The sequence below is a fragment of the Callithrix jacchus genome, chromosome 4 (assembly GCF_049354715.1).
Source record: "Callithrix jacchus isolate 240 chromosome 4, calJac240_pri, whole genome shotgun sequence".
NCBI lineage: Eukaryota > Metazoa > Chordata > Mammalia > Primates > Cebidae > Callithrix > Callithrix jacchus.
Window position 1 is genome coordinate 150,656,481 of NC_133505.1, and position 23,073 is coordinate 150,679,553.

A 23,073-nucleotide genomic window follows, 5' to 3' on the forward strand; every position below is an offset into this window, starting at 1 on the left:
GATCAGGGTTGACTGTAAGGTTTTCAGCTCCAGAGCCTGAACAGATAGGAAGACAATCTCTGTAGATAACAGAACACAGGAGGGAAGAGGTATGTGTGTTAAGAGTGGTGGTTATGATAAATAGTTTCATAGATTGAGTCTTCTTTTTTGAGATAGAATCTCACTCTGTTGCCCAGGCTGGAGTCCAGTGGCATGATCTTGGCTCACTGCAACCTCTGACTCCTGAGTTCAAGCGATTCTCCTGCCTCAGTCTCCCAAGCAGCTGGGATTACAGGCATCCACCACCAAACCTGGTAACTTTTGTATTTTTAGAAAAGATGGGGTTTCACCATGTTGGCCAGGCTGGTCTCAAACTCCTGACCTCAAGTGATCTTCCTGCCTTGGCCTCCCAAAGTGCTGGGATTACAAGCATAAACCACCACACCTGGCCTAGATTCAGTCTTGACATCTGAGATAGCATGGGAAGAAGTGCAATGTAGAAAAAGCCAGGGTTCTACATTCAGTAGTCAGGATTTGAATTCCTTTCCTTTCCTTTCCATTCCTTTCCTTTCCTTTCCTTTCCTTTCCTTTCCTTTCCTTTCCTTTCCTTTCCTTTTCCTTTCCTTTTTCCTTTCCTTTTTCCTTTCCTTTTTCCTTTCCTTTTTCCTTTCCTTTTTCCTTTCCTTTTTCCTTTCCTTTTTCCTTTCCTTTTTTTTCCTTTCCTTTTTCCTTTCCTTTTTCCTTTCCTTTTTCCTTTCCTTTTTCCTTTCCTTTCCTTTCCTTTCCTTTCCTTTCCTCTTTCCTTCCTCCCTCCCTTCCTCCATCCCTTCCTCCCTTCCTCCCTTCCTCCCTTCCTCCCTTCCTCCCTTTCGAGTCTCAGTCTGTCTTCCAGGCTGGAAGTGCAGTGGCATGATCTCAGGTCACTGCAACCTCCACCTCTCGGGTTCAAGTGATGATTGTGCCTCAGCCTTCTGAGTAGCTGGGATTACAGGCACCCACCACCATGCCTGGCTAGTTTTTGTATTTTTAGTAGAGACAAGATTCCACCATGTTGTCAAGCCTGATCTTGAACTCCTGACCTCAGGTGATCTGCCTGCTTCAGCCTCCCAAAGTGCTGGCATTACAAGCATGAGCCACCGTACCTGACCAGGGTTTAAATTTCATTCTATAATATAGGTAAACTTGGCTGAGTTACTTAAATTCTTGGAGATTCACTTTCATCTGTAAAATGGGGTTAATCACGTGTGCCTTGCCAAGTTGTTGGGAAACGTATAGTTAAGTGAAGTGCCCCGCTCAGAGTCTTGCACACAGGGACTCCTCCCTTCCTCTCTCCACATTACCCCACCCTCCCCTTCTCCAGTAGCCTTTTCCAGTTGATACGATTGGCACCACGCTTTGGAGGAATGTGACTACTTTGGGCTTGAATACAGCCTAATTATGGAAAAGTTTCTAAGTATAAGTCTACCTACATTTTGTAAAGCAGTAAAGGGTGTGTTACATTTCTGCGAACGGTTCTTCTTTCCAGTTAATCGGCGTTAGTGGGGCCAGAGAGAGCACAGGGAAGCAGCGAACGGAAGTGTTGTTATTCCTGAAGAAGGCCAGCTGGCTGTCCTGAGTGTAACCAGTGACTTGGCCCCATTCCTCTCCTTGTTTTCCAGAGCCGAGTGGTGATTGGGAACACAGAGGAAAAATTGCTTGCTTTCTGCATTCCTTCACTCACTGTAGAGTATATCTCAACAGCCGTATTTGTTTCCCTTGTGCCAGCTTCACCCCTTTGGGGCCTTCTCTAATAGTGAAGCTTATTTAGAAATGGAGCAAGAAGGGAGGGGTTGTTTCAGTTTTGAAGGGCTGTTAACAACACAGCCAAAATCTGTTTCTATTTTAGACATAATCAACTTTTTAAAATGTGTCATACCCTTAACCAAAAGAGACCAATATGGGCCTCTAAAAATAGCTTTCTTTGTGTGGATGGGGATGAGCTGCCTGCTATAGTCTCACAGCCATTCTTGCCTGAGTGAGAATTCTTACGTGGTGTAACAGGTTATCCTTATACTGCAGTTTCCATGGAACTGGAGGTGGGATCAACCGCAAGGTAAAAGGAGCATGGGAGAAACCTTTTGGCCGTTATTTCGTTTTAATGTAACTATTCTGCTGCTGCTGCTGCTCTGCAGGGAGGGGGATGGCGTCCGGATGTTGGAATTTCATGCTTAAAACATTTGCTGCCTGCCAATCTGTTTTTCTTCTCTGTTCATATTTAAAAAACAAATAATCTTCAAGTGTAATGAAAACAATAAAATGTTCTTTAACCATATCCTCATTGACATTAAGTGATTTATGTCTCCATACAACTCATTTTATAGGATAAGCATACCACCAGCAACCCCAAGGGCTTAATTATGAAAGGGAAGCTTCAAAACCCAGATATGGCTTTGAGCACCAGCTGGGAGGACATGAACCAGGCTAACTGAAAGGCAGGGTTTGTGTCCCTTTCCTCTGGATTCAGGGAGTCCCTGCAGATGATGACAGTCTGCTGCTGGTGAAGGGGGAAGAGCCGTACCTCCTATGTGGTACCTGAGGCTACAGAAGGTGTTTTCTGTGTCTTCCTTTCTTTCTCTCTGTAGGGTAAGGCTCAGATGGGTCCAAAAAAAGAACCAGCTCTTACCAGTGCTGTGGGAGCTTTGCTGCAGAACAGGGCCCTCGTGGCCACGAATGAAGTCCCAAACAAGTCAGGTGAGTTGGAGCATGCATTTCAGCTCGCACATGATGGGGGTCAGAGGAGACCACTATTGGGTTTGGGATTCACCGGTAGTCTGCAAAAGCTCTAAGACATTCACAGTTGCTTTTGGATGCAAAGATATGTGGGTTAGAGGTCAAAGCTTATCTGCCAAAAGGAAATATTTCTTAATTTATCAGGATTACACAAATTTGTACACAAATTTGACAGTGTACAAGTCAAATTCAATTACTGCAATGAGAGTCTATAACCATTGTTCTCCAGTCTAGTAAAATTGAAGAGATTGAAAATAGGGGAAGACCACATGTCATGTTTGTGTGGAAAATAAGGAGAAAGTTTCTTTTCTAGAAATAAACACTGATGTTCCTCAATTTATGATGGGGCTACATCCTGATAAACCCATTGTAAATAGAAATATCCTAAGTCAAAAAGGCATCTGGTACCCCAATAAACTGATCAAAAGTTGAAAAATCTTACATCAAACTATCGTAAGTCAAGAATTGTCTGCATAGTCATCCCTCAGTATCCACAGGGGATTGGTTCCAGGGCCCTAGTGGACACCAAAATCTAGTGGATACTTGAGTAGATGCTCAAGTTACTGATATAAAATGGTGTAGAATTTGTATATAAGCTACTCACATCCTCCTGTCTACACTAAATAATCTCCAGATTACTTGTAATACCTAAGGCAATATAAATGCTATGTAAGTAGTTATGCTGTATTCAAATTTTTGTATTTTTAAAAAATTATTGGTACAGTTGGGTTTTATTTATTTATTTTTAATGTTCTCCATCTGTAGTTGTTAAGTCTGCAGATATGGAACCCATGGGAACAGAGGCTGACTGTAATTTCTTCAAAGTGACAGCAAGGCATAACCATAGGCGCCATCCTAATGGGGATGAGGCAGTACTTCATTTTAGTTTTGATTTGCATATGTCTAATGACTTGTGAGGTTAAGCATCTTTGCAAGTGCTTATTGACCGTCTGTGTATCTTCTTTGAAAAAATGTCCTTTGCCCATTTTTGAATTGTTCTTGTTGTTGACTTTTAGGAATTCTCTATGTATTCTGGATATTAATCCCTTATCAGCCATTTGGTTTATAAATATTCCAGGGGTTTCCTTTTTACTTTGTTGATATTCTTTGTGTGTGTGTGTGTGTATGTGCATGTGTGTATTTGTGTGTTTGTTTGATTTTGAGATAGTGTCTCACTCTTTGCCCAGGCTGGAGTGCAGTGGCACAATCATGGCTCACTGCAGCTTCAACCTCTCAAGCTCAAGTCATCCTCCCACCTCATTTTCCCAAGTAGCTGGGACTACAGGCATGTGCCACCATCCCCAGATAATTTTTAATTTTTTCGTAGAGATGAGTTCTCACTATGTTGATATTCTCTTGATTCACAAATCTTTAAAATTTTCATGAAGTCCAATTTGTCTATTTTTCTTTGATTGCCTCTGGCAACCAAGAAATCAAAGAAATTGGATGAATCCTTGCCTAATCCAGGGTCAGAGAAGTTTACTCCTATGTTTTTGTCTAAGCTAAGCCTAGCTGTAGATCTTACATTTTAGGTCTTTGATCCATTTTGGGTTAATTTTTAATATATGAATTTAAGTAAGGGTCTAGCTTCACTCTTTTGCATGTGATTTTCCCATTCAACCAATGGTTTTGGCACCCTTGTCAAAAACCATTTGAGCATATATATAAGGGTTTAGTTTTGGACTCTATTATATTTCATTGGTTTACATTCCTGTCTTTATGCAACTATTACATTGTCTTGATTACTATAGCTTTTAGTAAGTTTTGGCATCAGGAACCACGAGTCCTCCAAGATTGTTTTGGCTATTTGGGATCCTTTGATGTTCCATATGAGTTTCAGGTTGGGATTTTCTATTTCTGTAAGAAACATTGAGATTTTAATAGGGATTGCACTGAATTGTAGATTGCTTTGGTTAGTATGGACATCTTAACAATAGTAAGTCTTCAAATCCATGAACATGGAATGTATTTCTGTTTATTTATGTCCTCTTTAATTTCTTTCAGCAATGTTTTATAGTTTTCATTGTACAAATCTTTTACCTCATAACTTAAGTTTATTCTTAAGTGTTCTTTTTGATGTTATTGTAAATGTAATTGTCTTCAAAATTTCTTCTTTTGATTGTTCATTGTTAGTGTACAGAAACACAATGAATTTTCATGTGTTGGCTTTCTGTTCTGCTACTTTGATGAATTAATTTATCAAAGTTTTTTAATTTATCTAATAAGTTTTTTTTAGTTGGTGATATCTTTGGATTTTCTGCTTATAAGATCATGGCATCTGTGAGCAGAGATAATTTTACTTCTTCCTTCTCTACTTGGATGCCTTTTAATTTTTTTTTCTTGCCTAATTGCTCTGGTTGGAACTTCTAGTACTACATTAAATAGAAGTGGTGAAAATTAGCATCTTTGCCTTGTTCTTGATCTTAGAAGGAATGTTTTCAGTCTTTCAGCCTTGAGTATGGTGATCTCTGGGGGTTTTACATATACGGTTTTTATTATGTTGAGGTAGTTTCCTTCTATTCTTAGTTTGTTGAATTTTTTTTATCATGAAAGGATGTGGAATTTTCTCAAATGCTTTTTCTGCATCAGTTGAGATGATGATGTAATTTTTGTTCTTTATTCTGTAAATGTAGTGTACAGTGATTGATTTTCCTATGCTGAACCAGCCGTGTATCTCAGGAATAAATTCCACATGGTTATGGCATATAATCCTTTTAATGTGCTACTGAACTTGATTTGTTAGTATTTTCTTGATAACTTTTGCATTAATGTTCATAAGGGATATTGTTTTCTTATAGTGTCTTTATCTGGCTTTGGTGTCAGGGTAGTCTTGGCCTTATTGAATGAATTAGGAATGTTCCCATCTCTTCAATATGTTTGGGAAATATTTGAGAAGAGTTAGTGTTAGTTCTTCTTTAAATGTTTGGTAGAATGCACGAGTGAAGCTCTCAGCTCCAAAGCATTTTATTTATTTTTTTTTGTCATGAGATTTTTGATGATTAATTCAATCTCCTTAATAGTTATAAGTCTATTTAAATATTCTATTTATTCATGATTTACTTTAGGTAGGTGTTGGGTTTTTTTAGGAATTCATCTATTTCATTGATGTTATCCAATTTTTGGCACATATTTTTTCATAATACTCATGAAATCCTTTTTGTTTCTGTAGCATTGGTAGTTATATCTCCACTTTCATTTCTGATTTTAGTAATTTCAGTGTTTTCTCTTTTAATTTATTTTAATTTATTTTTATTTTTTTGAGAGAGTCTTACTCTGCCACCAAGGCTGGATTGCAGTGGCAACAACTCAGCTCATTGCAACCTCCACCTCCTGGGTTCAGGGGATTCTCCTTTTCAGCCTGTCCCATAGCTGGGACCACAGGCGCCCATCCCCCTGTGTGGCTAATTTTTATATTTTTAGTAGAGACAGTGTTTTGCCATGTTGGCTAAACTATTCTTGAAATCCTGGCCTCAAGTGATCTGCCCACCTTGGCCTTGCAAAGTCCTGGGATTGCAGGGGTGAGCCACTGTACCTGACCTCTTTCTTCTTTTATTATTCTATCAAGCTAATGGTTTTTATTTTCTTTCTAAGTTCAGGGGTACATATGCAGGATATGCAGGTTTGTTACATAGGTAAACATGTGCGATGGTGCTTTGCTGCACAGATCGTCCCATCACCTAGGTATTAAGCCCAGCATCCATGAGCTATTCTTCTGATGCTCTCCCTCCTTCCCCCCATTCTCCAACAGGCTCGAGTGTGTGTTGTTCCCCACCGTGTGTCCATGTGTTCTCATCATTCAGCCCCCACTTATAAGTGAGAACATGTGATATTTGGTTTTCTGTTCCTGCATAAGTTTGTGGAAGATAAGGGCCTCCAGCTTTATCCACGTCCCTGCAAAGGACACCATCTCATTTCCTCTGTGGCTGCATAGTATTCCATGGTGTATATGTAGCACATTTTCTTTATTCAGTCTATCGTTGATGGGCATTTAGGTTGATTCCATGTTTTTGCTATTGTGAATAGTGCTGCACTAAAAATAGGAATGCATGCATCTTTATAATAGAATTATTTATATTCCTCTGGGTATATACCCAGTAATGGGATTGCTGGTTCAAATGGTATTTCTGCCTCTAGATCTCTGAGGAATCACCACACTGTCTTCCACAATGGTTAAACTAATTTACATATTCACCAACAGTGTAAAAGTGTTCTTTTTTTCTCTACTACCTAGCCAGCATCTGTGATTTTTTAACTTTTTAATAGCCATTCTGATTGGTGTAAGATGGTATCTCGTTTTCGTTTTGATTTGCATTTCTCTAATGTTCACTGATGTTGAGCTTTTCTCATATGTTTGTTGGCTGCATGTATGTCTTCTTTTGAAAAATGTCTGTTCGTGTCCTTTGCCTACATTTTAATAAAGTTGTTTTTATCTTTTAAATTTGTTGAAGTTCCTTGTAGCTGCTACATATTAGAACTTTGTCAGATGGATAGATTGCAAACGTTTTCTCCCATTCTGTAAATTGTCTCTTCACTCTGATGATAGTTTCTTTTGCTGTGCAGAAGCTTTTAGTTTAACTAGATCCCATTTGTCAATTTTTTCATTTGTTCCAACTGCTTCTCGTGTCTTTATCATGAAATATTTGCCCATGCCTATGTTCTGAATGGTATTGCCAGGATTTTCTGATTTTCTTCTATGGTTTTTATAGCTTTGGGCTTTACATTTAAGTCTTTAATCTATCTTGAAAATTGATTTTTGCAGATGGTGTAAGGAAGGGGTCCACTTTCAATTTTCTGCATATGGCTGGCCAGTTATCTCACACCATTTATTAAATAAAGAATCCTTTCTTCATTGCTTGTTTTTGTCAAGTTTGTCAAAGATCAGATGGTTGTAGTTGTGCAATCTTATTTCTGGATTTTCTATTCTGTTCCATTGGTCCCTGTCTTTTTGTACCAGTGCAATGTTGTTTTGGTTACTGTAGCCTTGTAGCATGGTTTGAACTCAAGTAGTGCCTCTAGCTTTGTTCTTTTTGCTCAGAATTGTCTTGACTGTTTAGGCTCAAAATTTATATAAATTTTAAAATAGTTTTTTCTAACTCTGTGAAGAATGTCAATAGTAGTTTAATGGGAATAGCACTGAATCTATAAATTGCTTCGGGCAGTATGTCAGTTTTCATGATATTGATTCTTTCTATCCATGAGCATGGTCTATTTTTCCATTTGTGTCATCTCTGATTTCTTTGAGCAGTGGTTTGTAGTTCTCTTTGAAGAGGTTCTTCATTTCCATTATTAGCTGTATTCCTGGGCATCTTATTCTTTTTGTGGCAATTGTGAATGGAGGGTCACTCATGACTTGGCTCTCAGCTTACCTGTTGTTGGTGTATAGGAATGCTAGCAATTCTTGCAATTGATTTTTGTATTTTGAGACTTTGCTGAAGTTGCTTACCAACTTAAGAAGCTTTTGGCCTGAGACAAGGGAGTTTTCTAGATATAGGATCATGTCATCTGCAAACAAAGATAGTCTGACTTCCTCTCCTCCTATTTGAATCCTCTTTATTTATTTGTCTTTCCTGATTGCTCTGACCAGAACTTCCAATACTATGTTGAATAGGAGTGGTGAGAGAGGGCCGCTTTGTCTTATGCCGATTTTCAAGGGGAATGCTTCCAGCTTTTGCTGAATCAGTATGACATTGGCTGTGGGTTTGCCATATATGGAACTTATTATTTTGAAGTGTGTTCCTTTAATACCTAGTTTATTGAGAGTTTTTAACATACAGTGATGTTACATTTTACTGAAGGTCCTTTCTGCATTTATTGAGATAATCATGTCTTTAGATCTGTTTATGTAATGTGTCACATGTATTGATTTGTTTACATTGAACCAATGTTGCATCCCATGGATGAAGCCTACTTAATTGTAGTGGATAACCTTTTTGATGTGCTGCTGGATTCAGTTTGCCAGTATTTTGTTGAGGATTTTTGCGTTGATGTTCATCAAGTTCATTGGCCTGAAGTTTTTGTTGTTGTTGTTGTTGCTGTTGTTGTTGTATCTCTGCCAGGTTTTGTTATCAGGATAATGCTGGCCTCGTATAATGAGTTAGGGAGAACTGGACATGCTAGCTCACACCTGTAATCCCAGCATTTTCGGAGGTCAAGACAGGCACATCACTTGAGGTCAGGAATTTGAGATCAGCCTGGCCAAGATGGCAAAATGCTGTCTCTACTAAAAATACAAATTAGCTGAGTATTGTGGCAGGTGCCTGTAATCCCAGCAACTGAGGAGGCTGACTCATGAGAATCACAAATCTGCCACCTCAATCACTGGAAGGCAGAGGTTGCAGTGAGCTGAGATTGAGCCACTGCCCTCCAGCCTGGGTGACAGAGCAAGACTCCATCTCAAAAAAAGAAAGAAAGAAAAAAGAATGAGTTAGGGAAGATTCCTCCCTTTTCAATGTTTTGGAATAATTTCAATAGAAATAGTACCAGCTCTTCTTTTTTCCTCCAGTAGAATTTGTCTGTGAATCTCTCTGGTCCTGGGCATTTTTTGTTTGTTTGTTTGGTTTTGGCTGGTAGGCTGTTTATTACTGCCTCAATTTCAGAACTTGTTACTTATCTATTCAGGCATTCAATTTCTTCATGGTTCAGTCTTGGGAGGATGTATGTGTCCAGGAATTTATTCATTTCTTCTAGAATTTCCAGTTTGTGTGCATAGGGGTGTTTATAGTATTCTCTAATGGTTGTTTGTATCTCTATGGGGTCACTGGTGATATTCCCCTTATCCCTTCCAATTGTGTTTATTTAAATCTTCTCGTTTTATTATTTATTAGTCTAGTTAGCAGTATATCTTATTAATTAAAAAAAATCAGTTCTTTGATTCGTTGATTTTTTGAAAGGTTTTTTGTTTTTTACGTTCTTCATTTCAGCTCTGATCTTGATTATTTCTTGTCTTTTAGCTTTGGGTTTGTTTGCTCTTGGTTTTCTAGTTCTTTTAGTAAGTAAGTTGTCAATTTGAGATCTTTCTAGCTTTTTGATGTGGGCATTTAATGTTACAAATTTCCCTAACACTGCTTTAGCAGAAATTCTGGTACATTGTATCTTTGTTCTCCTTAGTTTCAAAGAATTTGATTTCTGCCTTAATTTTATTATTTACCCATGAGTCCGGGATTAGGTTGTCCAGTTTCTATGTAGTGATGTGGTTTTGAATGAATTTCTTAATCTTGAATTCTAATTCAGTTGTGCTGTAGTCTGACAGACTGTTTCCTATTATTTCAGCTCTTTTGCTTTTGCTGAGGAGTGTTTTACTTTTGATTATGTGATCAATTTTAGGGCAAGTGCCATGTGGCAATGAGAAAAATGTATAGTCTGTTGTTTGGGGCTGGAGAGTTCTGTAGATATCTATCAGGTCCACTTTATCCAGAGCTGAGTTCAAGTCCTAAATATGTTTGTTAACTGTCTGTCTTGATGATCTGTCTAATAGTGTCAGTGGGGTGTTAAAGTTTCCCACTATTATTATTTGCTAGTCTCAGTCTTTTTGAAGGCCTCTAAGAACCTGCTCTATGAATCTGCATGCTCCTATATTGGGTGCGTATATATTTAGGAAGTAAGCTCTTTTGTTGAATAGAACCCTCTACCATTATTTAATGCCCTTTTGTCTTTTTTGATCTTTGTTAGTTAGATAGTTTGTTTGTTTGTTTGTTTTTGAGATAGAGTCTCACTCTGTCTCCCAGGCTGGAGTGCAGTGGTACAGTCTTGGCTCACTGCAAACTTCACCTTCTGGTTCAAGTGATTCTCCTGCCTCAGCCTGCTGAGTAGCTGGGATTACAGGCACCCACCACCATGCCCAGTTAATGTGTGTGTGTGTGTGTGTGTGTGTGCAGATGGGGTTTAACCATGTTGGCCAGGGTGGTCTGAACTCCTGATCTCAGGTTATCCACCTGCCTCGGCCTCCCAAAGTGCTGGGATTACAGATGTGAGTCACTGCACCTATCCTTTGTTGATTTAAAGCCTGTTTTTGTCAGAAACTGGGATTGCAACCCCTGCTTTTTTTCAGTCTTCCATTTGCTCAGTAAATTTTCCTCCATCCCTTTATTTTGAGCCTATGTGTGTCTTTGCATGTGAGATGGGTCTCTTGAACACAGCATACTGACAGGTCCTAGTTCTTTATCCAGCCTGCTGGCTGCTTTGTGCCTTTTAATTGGGGAATTTAGCCATTTACATTTAAGGTTAGTATTGTTATATCTGAATTAGATCCTGTCATCATGATGCTAGCTGGTTATTTTTCAGACTTGGTTCTGTGTTTGCTTCATAGTATCACTGGTCTGTGTATTTCAGTATGTTTTTGTAGTGGCTTGTAATGGTTTTTCCTTTCCATATTTTAGTGCTTCCTTCAGGAGCTCTTGCAAATTCTTGAGGGAATTTGGTGGTAACAAATTCCCTCATCATTTGCTTGTCTGAAAAGGATCTTGTTTCTCCTTTGCTTATGAAGCTTAGTTTGGCTGGATATAAAATTCTGGGTTAGAAATTTTTTCTTTAAGAATGTTGACTTTTGGCCCCCGTCTCCTCTAGCTTCTAAGGTTTTGGCTGAGAGATCTGCTGTTAGTCTGATGGCTTCCCTTTGTAGGTGACCTGGCCTTTCTCTCTGGCTGCTCTTAACCATTTTTTCTTTCATTTCAAACTTGGAGAATCTGATTATTATGTGCCTTGGGGATGATCTTCTCATGGAATATTTTACTGGAGTTCTCTGCATTTCCTGTATTTGAATATTAGCCTGTCTTGCTAGGTTGGGGAAGTTCTAGATGATATCCTGAAGTGTATTTTCCAACTTGATTCCATTCTCTCTGTCTTTTTCAGGTACCCCCCAATCAGTTGTAGATTTGGTCTCTTTACATAATCCATATTTCTCAGAGGTTTTGCTCATTTTTTCATTTTTCTTTCCCTATTCTTGTCAGCCTGTCTTATTTCAGAAAGCTAGTCTTCAAGCTCTGAGATTCTTTCTTCCACTTAGTCTATTCTGTTATTAATACTTGTAATTGCATGTGAAGTCCTGTAGTGTGCTTTTCAGCTCTAACAGATTGGTTATGTGCCTCTTTAAACTGGCTGTTTTGGCTCTCAGCTCCTGTATTGTTTTATTGTGAGTCTTAGCTTCTTTGGATTGTTTTACAACATGCTACTTTATCTCAGCAAAGTTTGTTACCTACCTTCTGAAACCTTCTTCTGTCATTTCAGCCATCCCAGCCTCAGCCCAGTTCTGAGCCCTTGCTGGAGAGGTGCTGCAGTCATTTTAAGGAAAAGGAGCACTCTGGCTTTTGAGTTTTCAATGTTTTTGCATTGATGCTTTCTTATCTTAGTGGGTTTATCTACCTTTAATTTTTGACATTGTTGATCTTTGGATGAGGTTTTCTTGTTTTCTGTTTGTCAGTTTTTCTTTTAATAGTCTGGCTATGCTTCCACAGGGCTGCTACAGTTTGCTGGGGGTCCACTCGAAACCTTAGTTTTCTTGTTTTTGTTTTTGTTTTTTTTTGGTACCTGGAGGTATCACCTGTGAAGGCTGTGAAATAGCAAAGATGGCAGCCAAACTTTTCCTCTAGAAGCTCTGTCCCAGGGGTACTGACCCTTTGCTGGCACAAATGTACCTGTAGGAGGTAGCTGAAGACTCCTGTTGGGAGGTCTTACCCAGACAGGATCAGGAACCTGCTTAAAGAAGCAGTCAGGATGCTTTTTGATAGAGAAGCTGTGCTGTATTTGAGGTTCCTTCAGCCCCTGATTGGTTTGGCCTCTCCAGGGCCCATAGGCTATACGAGCTGAGAAGCCAAATGACCAAGTTGGCAGCCTGCCCCACCCCTCAGGCACTTTATCCTGGGGAGAACACAGGCCAGGGTGGCCAGATGCCCCTGTGGGTGGGACCTGACTGGAAGTACCTGCCCCACTAGGGGAAGTGGATCAGGGTCTTGCTTAAAGAAGCAGTCTGACCATACCTCAACAAAACTGCTGTGCTGTGGTGAGGAACTGCCTCTGCCCCTGTCAGCTAGGACTCTCCAAAGCCCACAGGCCAGAATGGCTGAGTCATTCCACCAACCTAAATGGAAGCCCTCCACTCCTGTGGGAACTTCATCCCAGGAGAGATCAGAGCTCTGTCTGTAATACATGCAGGCAGGCGAGGCTGAAGGGTCCAGCTGGAAGTTTCTACCCAGTGAGGAGGAAGCAGTCTTGCCATAATCTGGCAAAGCTGCTTTGTTGTGCTGCTAGGGGAACCCTTCCTCAACTGAACTCTTTGGGCTCTTCAAAGCCCAGAGGCTGGAATGGCTGAGTCGACAAAATAGTAGAGGTGTTGCCCACCTCTCTTCCCTGAAGACTCCATCCTGTATCAGGCAGGCTCTACTCTTTTGCTGATGGCTTGCTGGAATTCCAAGACAGTGGATCTTATCTTGTGAGGTACATTGGAAGTAGGGTCTACAGAATGATGCTGCTTGGCTCCCTGGATTCTGCCCCATTCCTGGGGGTATATGCACCTTGCCTGCATTGCAGAAAAACTGGAATATTTAAAGCTCCTGGATTTCTATGTGTACCTGAGCAGTTGCTCTGCCAAGAGCTCTATGTGACAGATCCAAAGCTCTGGTGACATGGGCTCACAAGGGGATCTCCTGATCCATAGGTTGCAAAGATTCATGGCAGAGCATGGTTTTCTGGGTCACATAGTCACTCACTGCTTCCCTTGGCTGGGGGCGGGGGTTCCCTTGGCTCTGTGTCACTCCTGGGTGGGCCATCACCCCACCCTACTTTTCTTCATTCTCTGTGTGTTGAGTTGTTTCCCTAATCAGTCCCAATGCAAGAACCTGGGTATTTCATTTGAAGGTGCTGTATTCACTTGCCTGTTTTGTTCCGCTCTGTGAGTGCTGAGGGCCACAGCTGCTTCCAATCGGTAATCTTGACCCCTTCCCCCATGGTTTTTCAATTTATGGATTCTTTTCAAAGAACCAACTTCTGGTTTTATTGATTTTTCTCTCTTATTTTTATATTCTTGATTTCATTTCTCTCTGCCTAACCTTTATTTACTTTCTTCCACTAGCTTTTGATTTCATTTGTTCTTGTTTCTCATTCCTTAATTTGCAAAGTGAGATTGTTGATTTGAGATCTTTTTCTGTTTTTATCCAAAATGTGTTTATTGAGACGGTTTCCCACTCATCTTGATTCAGAGTGCTTTTAGTGCTGCTACCTCCTGAAAGAACATCTTTATGTAAGCCTTGCTTTTCCTCCTGTAGGCTGGCAGAGGACAGTGGAGCAGCCAGCAAACAAAAGTACAGATTGTGCATGGCTAAAGACCATGGTGATTTTATAGCATACTGGGCATTTCACATCCATGAAGTAGGAATTGGGGCTCTGAACCAGACGTGTCTTCTTGTGTTTTCTCTTCTCCTCTTCTGGAGAGGGATGAAGGAGATCCTTTGTGAGAGTCATGTTCTCGTGGGTAGGTCATCACTGCCAGAAAGGGTGGTCATCACCACTGGAAAGGGCCGTTTTTTTTAATGCAAACATTTATAAGTATAAAGTCCCCCTTAACACTGCTGTTTCTGAGTCCCATAAATTTTGCTATGTTGTTTCTTGAGCTTCATTCATCTCCAAATATTTTCTAATTTCTCTTGCGGTTTCTTATTTGATACATTGGTTGCTTAAGAATGTGTTATTTAATTTCCACAAATTTATCAATTTTATAGTTTTATTTCTGCTTGATCTCACTGGCTAAAGAAGACAATTTATATGATATGTATCTTTTTAAATTTACTGAGACTTAATTTGTGGCCTAACGTGGTTCATTCTGAAAAATGTTGTATGTGCCCTTGAGAGACATATATATGCTGTTTTTGAGTAAAGTGTTCTATACATGTCTGTTAGATGTAGTTGGTTTATTGTGTTAAGTCCTCTATTTCCTTACTATCTTTATCTGGTTGGTATTGAGAGTGGGGTATTGAAGTCTCCAACTATTATTGTAGTACTGTCTCTTTCTTTCTTTAGTTATGTTGACTTTTGCTTCATATATTTTAATGGTCTGTCAGTAGATTCCTCTTGGTCTCTTGTAATCTTTTTGATTTAAAGTTTTTCTAATTAGTGTGGCCACTAATATTAGTGGCCTCTGCTCTCTCTGGTTATTATTTGCATGTATATCTTTTTCCATCCTCTCAATTTCAATGTATTTGTGTCTTTGGATCTAAAATTAATATCTTATAGACAGCATGTAGTTTTATTCATTCTGCCAATCTCTGTCTATTGATTGGACAATTTAATGGATTTACATTTCAAGTAATTACTGATAAGGAGAGACATTTGTCATTCTGGTATGTGTTTTCTGGTGTATAGCTTTTTTGTTCCTCATTTCCTGCATTACTGTTTATATGGTCTGGCTATGTCCTCACCCAAATCTCATCTTGCATTTCCATGTGTTGTGGGAGAAACCTGGTGGGAGATAATTGAATTATGGGTGCAAGTCTTTCCTGTGCTATTCTCATGATAGTAAGTCTCATGAGCTCTGACAGTTTTTAAAAAAAGGAGTTCCCCTGCATGAGCTCTCTGTTCTCTTGTATGCTTCCATGTGAGATGTGCCTTTCAACTTCCACCTCGATTGTGAGGCCTTCCCAGCCATGTGGAACTATAAGTCCAATAAACATTTTCTTTTGTAAATTGTCCAGTCTTGAGTGTGTATTTATCAGCAGTGTAAAAAAGACTAATATAGTAAATTGGTACTAGTAGAGTGGGGTACTTCTGAAAAGATACCTGAAAATGTGGAATTGACTTTAGAATGAGATAACAGGCAGAGGTTGGAACAGTTTGGAGGGCTCAGAAAAAGACAGGAAAATGTGGGAAAGTTTGGAACTTCACAGAGACTTGTTGAGTGGCTTTGACCAAAATGCTGAGCGTGATATCAGCAATGAAATCCAGGCTGAAGTGGTCTCAGATAGAGATGAGGAACTTGTTGGGAACTGGAGCAAAGGTGCCTCTTGTTTTGTTTTAGCAGAGACTGGAGGCATTTTGCCCCTTCTCTAGAGATCTGTGTTACTTTGAACTTCAGAAGAAATTTCTAAGCAGCAAAGCATTCAAGATGTGACTCAGGTGCTGTTAATGGCATTCAGTTTTAAAAGGGAAACTGAGCATAAAACTTTGGAAAATTTGCAGCCTGACAATGCAATAGAAAAGAAAATCCCATTTTCTGAGGAGAAATTCAAGACAGCTGCAGAAATTTGCATAAGTAATGAGGACCTGAATGTTAATCCCCAACACAATGGGGAAAATGTCTCCAGAGCATGTCAGAGACCTTTGTGGCAGCACATTCCATCACATCCCCAGAAATTTAGGGGAAAAAATGATTTTGTGGGCCAGGCCCAGGGTCCCTCTGCTGTATGCAGTCTAGGGACTTGGTGCCCTGTGTCACAGTCACTCCAGCCATGACTAAAAGGGGTCAAGTTACAGCTTGGGCTGTTGCTTCAGAGGGTGGAAGCCCAAAGCCTTGGCAGCTTCCATGTGGTGTTAAGCCTGCAGGTGCACAGAAGTCAAGAATTGAGGTTTGGGAACCTCCGCCTATGTTTCAGAAGATATGTTGAAACACCTGGATGCCCGGGCTGAAGTTTGCTGCAGGGTGGGGCTCTCACAGAGAACTCTTCCAGGGCATTGTGATAGGGAAATGTGGGGTCAGAGTCCCCACACAGAGTCCCTACTGGGGCACCACCTATTGGAGCTGTGAGAAGAGGGTTGGCCACCATCCTCCAGACCCCACAATGGTAGATCCACCAACAATTTGCACTGTGTGTCTAGAAAAGCAACAAACACTCAACACCAGCCTGTAAAAGCAGCCAGGAGGGGATCTGCATCCTGCAAAGCCCCAAAGGTGGAGCTTCCCAAGGCTGTGGGAGTCTACCTCTTGCATCAGAGTGACCTGGATGTGAGACAAGGAGTCAAAGGAGATCATTTTGGAACTTTAAGATTTGACTGCTCAACTGGATTTCAGACTTGCATGGGGCCTGTAGCCCCTTTGTTTGGCCAATTTCTCCCATTTGGAATGGCTGTATTTACTCAATTCCTGCACCTTCATTGTATCTAAAAGTAACTAATTTGCTTTTGATTCACAGGCTCATAGGCAGAAGAGACTTGCTTTGTCTTGGCTGATACTTTGGACTGTGGACTTTTGAGTTAATGCTGAAATAAGTTAAGACTTGGGGGACTGTTGAGAAGACATTACTTGTTTTGAAATGTGAGGACATGAGATATGGGAGGGGCCAAGGGCAAAATGATAGAGTTTGGCTGTGTTACCATCCAAATCTCATCTTGAATTCCCATGCATTTTGGGAGGCATCTGGTGGGACGTACTGAAATCATGGGGGCAAGTCTTTCCTGAGCTATTTTTGTGATAGTGAATAAGTCTCATGAGATCTGATGAGTTTAAAAAGAGAAGTTCCCTGCACAAGCTCTCTGTTCTCTTGTCTGCTGCCATGTAAGACATGCCTTTCACCTTCCACTGTGATTATGAAGCTTTCCCAGCCACATGGAACTGTAAGTCCAATAAACCTCTTCCTTTTGTAAATTTCCCAGTCTTGGGTATATCTTTATCAGTAGCAGGCAAATGGGCTAATACAATAGTCTTCTTTTGTTTTTAGTTGATTTTTGAAGCATTTTTAGTTGATTCTTTCCTCATTTCCTTTTTTATGTATTCTATAACTACTTTCTTAGTGGCTATGAGAGAGACTACATTTAACTCCCTAAATATTATCACATTCTAATTTGAGTTTGTTCTAGCTTATTTTCAGTAACATACAAAAATTGCTCCCTCAGCAACTTCTTTTCCACTTCTTTTGGTTGTTGATGTCACAAAATTACATCTTTATATAGGTTGAGTGTTCCTAATCTGAAAATCTGAAATCTAAAATGCTCCAAACTCTACAACTTCTTGAGGCCTGACATGACATGCTATTGATTTTTGGATTAGAGATACAGTAACATCAGTATAATGCAAATCTTCCAAGATTTAAACAAATCTGCAACACTCTGGTCCCAAGCACTTCAGATAAGGGATCCTTAACTCATGCTTTGTACAGTAAACTAATAATTCCTATATTTGGTCTCTTAAATTATGTATAAAACAAAATGTGAAGTTATAAACCAAGGTTACAGTACTAGCTTTTAGACTAATAATTGTTTTTTAAAATGTATTAGTCTTCTCTTAAATCATGTAGAAAATAAAAAAGCAGAGTTACAAACCATTATTGCAATAGTACTAGTTTTTATAATTGTCCATGCATTTACCTTTATAATGATTTTTATTTCTTCATACAGTTTCAAGTTTCTGTTTAGTGTCTTCTCACTTTACCTTATAGTACTCTCTTGAGTATTTCTTGCAGGGCAGGCCTCATGATAATGAACTTTTTCAGTTTTTCTTTATCTGGAAATGTCTTAATTTCTTCCTCACCTTTTTTTTTTTTTTTTTAAGAGACAGGATCTTACTAGGCTGCCCAGGCTGAACTCAAGCTCCTGGGCTCAAGTAGTCCTCCTACCTCAGCTTCCTGAGTAGCTGAGACTAGAGGCACACACCACTGTGCCCATCTCCTCCCTTACTTTTGGAGGACAGTTGTTCTATATATGGGATTTTTGGTTGATAGGTTTTCTTTTAGTACTTTGAATATATTGGCCCACTGTGTTTTGTCCTCCAAGGTTTCTGATGAGAAGTCTGCTAATGATCTTATTGAACATTCCTTATTTGTGACAAGTCATTTTTTTCTTGCTACTCTTATGATTTTTTTGTCTTTGTCTTTTGAAAGTTTGATTATAATATTTGTCTCAATATTGGTCTTTTTGAGTCCATCTTACTTTTAATTTTTGAATGGCTCTTAAATGTTTATAGTCACGTCTTGTTAAATCTGGCAAGTTTTCAGTCATTATTTCTCTCTTGCCTTTTTCTCTCTCTGCTTCTTCTGGTATTTCCACCAATACATTTGTTTCTCAGTTTGATGGTCCCTAAGGCTCTGTTCACCTTTCTTTAATTTTTCTCTTTCTGTTCCTCAGACTCAATGATTTCCATTGTCCTGTCTTTCAGCTTGCTCAGTCTTTCCTCTGTTTGTTCAAATGTGTCCTTGAATCCTAGTAGTAAAGTTTTCATTTCATTTATTCTATTTTTAAGTTCTAGAATTTTATTTGGTTTCTTTTCAGAATTTATCTTCGTGGATATTCCCATTTTGTTCATGTATCTTTTTCTTGAGTCTCTTCACATCTTTTTTCAGTTCTTTGAACATCTTCAGTTGTTTTAAAGTATTTATCTAATAGATATGTTTAGTAGATTGGTCATCGGGTCTTTTTGGGAACAGTTTGTGTTGATGTTTTCTTTTTCTATGAAGGGGCTACATTTGCCTCTTGTTTTGTCTCCCTTGTGATTTTCTTCGTTGTAAATTAGATATTTGGACCTAGTAATGAGGTAACTGTGGAAATTAGATTCTCTCCCTTCTCCAGGGTTTGCTATTTTTTTGCTGTGTGTGTGTGTGTGTGTGTGTGTGTGTGTGTGTGTGTGTGTCTGTCTGTCTCTGTGCCAAGGATCAGTCTAAGGTGTCAACTTAAGGTCTTCTCAGTCTTTTTGAGCCTGTGCCTTTCCCTGGGTATGGCATGTTCACTTTCAATTTTCCGCATGTATGTAGTTTAAAAAAAATCCTAGTTTTTAATGTCTAGTTCCCTAAAAGGGGAAAAGACAAAAACAAAGGAAGAGAAGGACACAGTCCCTTTAAATCCCCTGCAAGTTACTTCAGCCAGAGGAGAAAAGGCTTACAACAATGATGGGAGGCACAAGAACAGCCACCTGCCTTTTTGTACCTCTTTCATCAGAAATAACAATCACTGGTCAGAGCATAAATCTCTGATATTTAGAAGACAGGTTTTTTTTATTTGCCTACTATGGCTCCCACAGGCCATGTCCAGATTGATCCAAGAATATGCGCACAGCTGCCTGCCACACAGCTGAGGGGTAGAGGATGTGTAGCTGCTACTGTGGGAAGATCTGAAATTGATGAAATTAACTGCATTTTACTGTCCAAGCCTTCCCCTGGAAGTTGCAAGTCTTCAATAGACTCCAGAGTCCGAGATAGTTACATTGGACACATTCTGCCAGTGCAATTGTTATCTAGGAGGGGAGACAAATTCCCGGTGCTTCCAATCTGCTCTCTTTCCAGAATTCTGACAAGTCATTAGTTTGTTCCTCATCTGGGAAACACTTAACAATGAGGTAGATATTCGTTTTCAGTAAGAAAAAATAATTTAAATTGTATGTGTATTCATTTGGTAAAACTTTTACTGATAAGCTTTTTTCTAAAGTATAATGCTTAATATCCTTCAGAAAAAAATATTTACATTATGGTTTCTTTTTTTATTTTTTAGAGATAATACACATGATAATGCTTAAAGGGGCAAAAACATTCCTTTCAGTTTGAGGTCAAATCTTATTTCTCAAGAAATAATATTTCTTAAGTTATAAGGATTAGATAACAAATCAACACTGGGTCTAGAACCATTGATCTCTTGTTTAGTAAACTTGGAAAGAGATCATGAATGGGAAAAGATAGCATGTCAGTTATGGTGTTGAATATCAGAAAAGAATTTTCTTCCTTAAACTAATTTTTTTAAAGTAGCAGCAAGACATAAGTGAAAAGGTCCTAAATTAGGACTCAGAAGTCCTGTGTCCTAGTGTATGATGTAAGCAGAACATTATAAAAATACCATTCTAATACATAGGAAAATAGATTTGTAGGTCAGTAAATCTAAGCAAAATGGTATTATGTTTACTCTTGACTAGTTAATGATGACTTATAGGCACTGTGATGTCACTAAAAGGCAATGTTCTTAAAATGGTTGACACTGGGTTTCATAATACTACCTCAGCTCACCTTTTCCTATTTCTTCTTCTGTTTTTTTTTTTTTTTTTAACTGAATCCCAAATGTAATGCTATACTGTTTCTTCTTAATCCTGCTCCAGCTACAAGTGGCCTCTGGTTGTTCCTTGATCATAGCAAGCATACATACACCTGTCTCATGACCCTTGTACTCACCCCTCCTTCTGCTGAAAACAAAAACACCCTTCCATTAAGCTGCATTGCTCACTCATTCCCTTCCTTCAGTTCTTTGCTAAAGTGTAGTCTCAGTGACACTTCTCCAACCTCTGTATTTAAAACTAACCAAGTCCTCCCTAACTTCTTTGTAATTATTTCCACATAGCATTTCTCATCATCTAATATTCAATATATATTGAATTCATTTTGTCTTCCCCACTCCACCAAAAAGAAATGGAATGCAGGGAACTGTCTACTTTATCTTTCTCTATTGTACCACAATATTCCTACTCTTTAGAATTGTTTGTGGCACATGTGAGGCACTCAATAAATACTTATTGAATGAAATATATGAGGAGAAGTGGAAATCTTTATTCCATAATTTCACACTCAAATTATTGTCATAGAATAGAATTATCATGTTAATTAGTTTTAGAAGGTAGCTTTATTTTATTTCAGGCTCAAGATGCTTTTTAAATTTTATTTCTTACTCTCTACTTGCTTACATTAAAAAATATAATGATGGCTGGGTGTCGTGGCTGAAACCTATAATCGCAGTGCTTTGGGAGGCCAAGGTGAGAGGATCACTTGATGCCAGAAGTTCAAGGTCAGCCTGGGCAGCATAACAAGACCCTGTCTCTACAAAAAATAAAAATTAGCTAGATATGGTGGCAAGCACATGTAGTTCTTGCTACCCCGGAGACTGAGGCAGGAAGGTTGCTTGGGTCCAGTACAGGAATTCAAGGCTGCAGTGAGTTAGGAACGTGCCACTGCACACCAGTCCAGGCAACAAAGTAAGTCCTTTTCTCTTAAAAAGGATAAAATAAAAATAAAGTTGCTAGGGTTAGTATGTCTATTTTAGTGGAAAAATCTGCAACTCAAGGTTACTGTTCAGATGCTTTTGTCCTACAGGGTGACCCCTTGATGTGGTGCACTCCGCCTTTCCCTGAGGATGGAGCTTTCTGTGATCCAGATTATAGTGATTTTTATTGCTCTTCTAGGCCTAGCCATCCAACAACACTGCCAGGATCTTGGCTGGTTCTGGGGAATGTCTGCAAAGAGTCCTATGATGCAATTTGTCTTCAGGTCTCCCAGCCGTGGATACCAGCATCTTTTCTGATGGAGGTGGAAGGGGAATGAGGTAGACTCTGTGAGAGTCCTTGGTTGTAGATGTGTTTACTGTGTTAGCTTTCTCAAATGCTGGTTATGCGAGCAATAAAGTTGTCATGTGGACAGACTCAGGACCGCTGGTTAGCCAGAATGTTGCAGGCAGTGGAATTAGCTGTTTTCTCCTTCCTTAGAGCAGGGTTGTTCTGTCATGAGTTGCTATAATGTTCCGAGTTGCTTGACCTTGAGACAGGAGGTGGTACTTTTGAGAGAGTGCCAGCTGCAATAGTAGAAGGGGGATATAAGCTTGTTCTAATTGGCCAGGATAAGTATTCAAGTTTCTCAAGTTATGGATGGGATCATAAAGCTCCCAAGAGTTTAGGTATTTTGTGATCCACTACTGGGCCAGTAGAGAAATACCATCATGTGTGAGCAGGGTTAAGTGGGTTTGAGCTCAGACTCTCCTTGGGTGGGGCTTCTTGGGGCCACTGTGGGGGATCAGAGGGTGGTTCTTGGGCCAGTGGAGTTATGTTCCAGAGGGAATTATGGCTGCCTGTGTCACCAGGGAAGTGGGGGAAAGCTGGTACAACAGGCCTCACCCAGCTCCCACACAGTTGGCAAGGCCAGTCTCACTCCCACCATGCCCCGCTAACAGTGCTGAGTTTATCTCTATGCAGCTTGTAGCCTGGGACTTAGACCTAGTCCCAGGCTGTAAGTGTCCCCACTGAGGAAGCAAGCACTCCTTTCAGGTCACACCCTTGCCAATGTGACCCACCATCAGTCATGTCTCCACTGGCTTTTCTGCAACAGTTCTCATTTGCCTCCAGATTCTTCTCAAGAGGGTTTGCACCCAGTCCAAATTATTGAAAAGTTCATTTGGAAGCTTCTTTCACCTGTGACCCCTCTCAAATTCTACCAGTTCCCTTCCCTGAGGGCCCCTGTGAGATAGAGTAAGAAATGGCTTCCCTGGGCTTGAGCTGGAGAATGGGAGTGCCAAGGCTCATCCTACTGTTGTTTCCACTTTTACATTTTACACTAAATCTATTTCAGCTCTAGGTAAGGCTAAATTCTTCTCCCATAATCTGGATTTTCAGGTTCCTCAGTGGGGATGTGTGTTTGGAGGCAGGTGTTCCCTGCTCACACTTTGGGAACTTAA

At 39.7% G+C, this 23,073-nt stretch overlaps 1 protein-coding gene across 2 annotated transcripts in view; it reads left to right on the forward strand.

The window, feature by feature from the left end:
• The window catches only part of ZC2HC1B (zinc finger C2HC-type containing 1B), an 81,695-nt gene that overhangs the window by 26,091 nt on the left and 32,531 nt on the right, over window positions 1-23,073 (forward strand). For both annotated transcript variants that reach the window (XM_035296910.3, XM_002747080.6), the window contains exon 6: window positions 2,601-2,709. In XM_035296910.3, coding sequence (XP_035152801.3) covers window positions 2,601-2,709 — 109 coding nt within the window. The remainder of the gene's footprint in view (window positions 1-2,600; window positions 2,710-23,073) is intronic.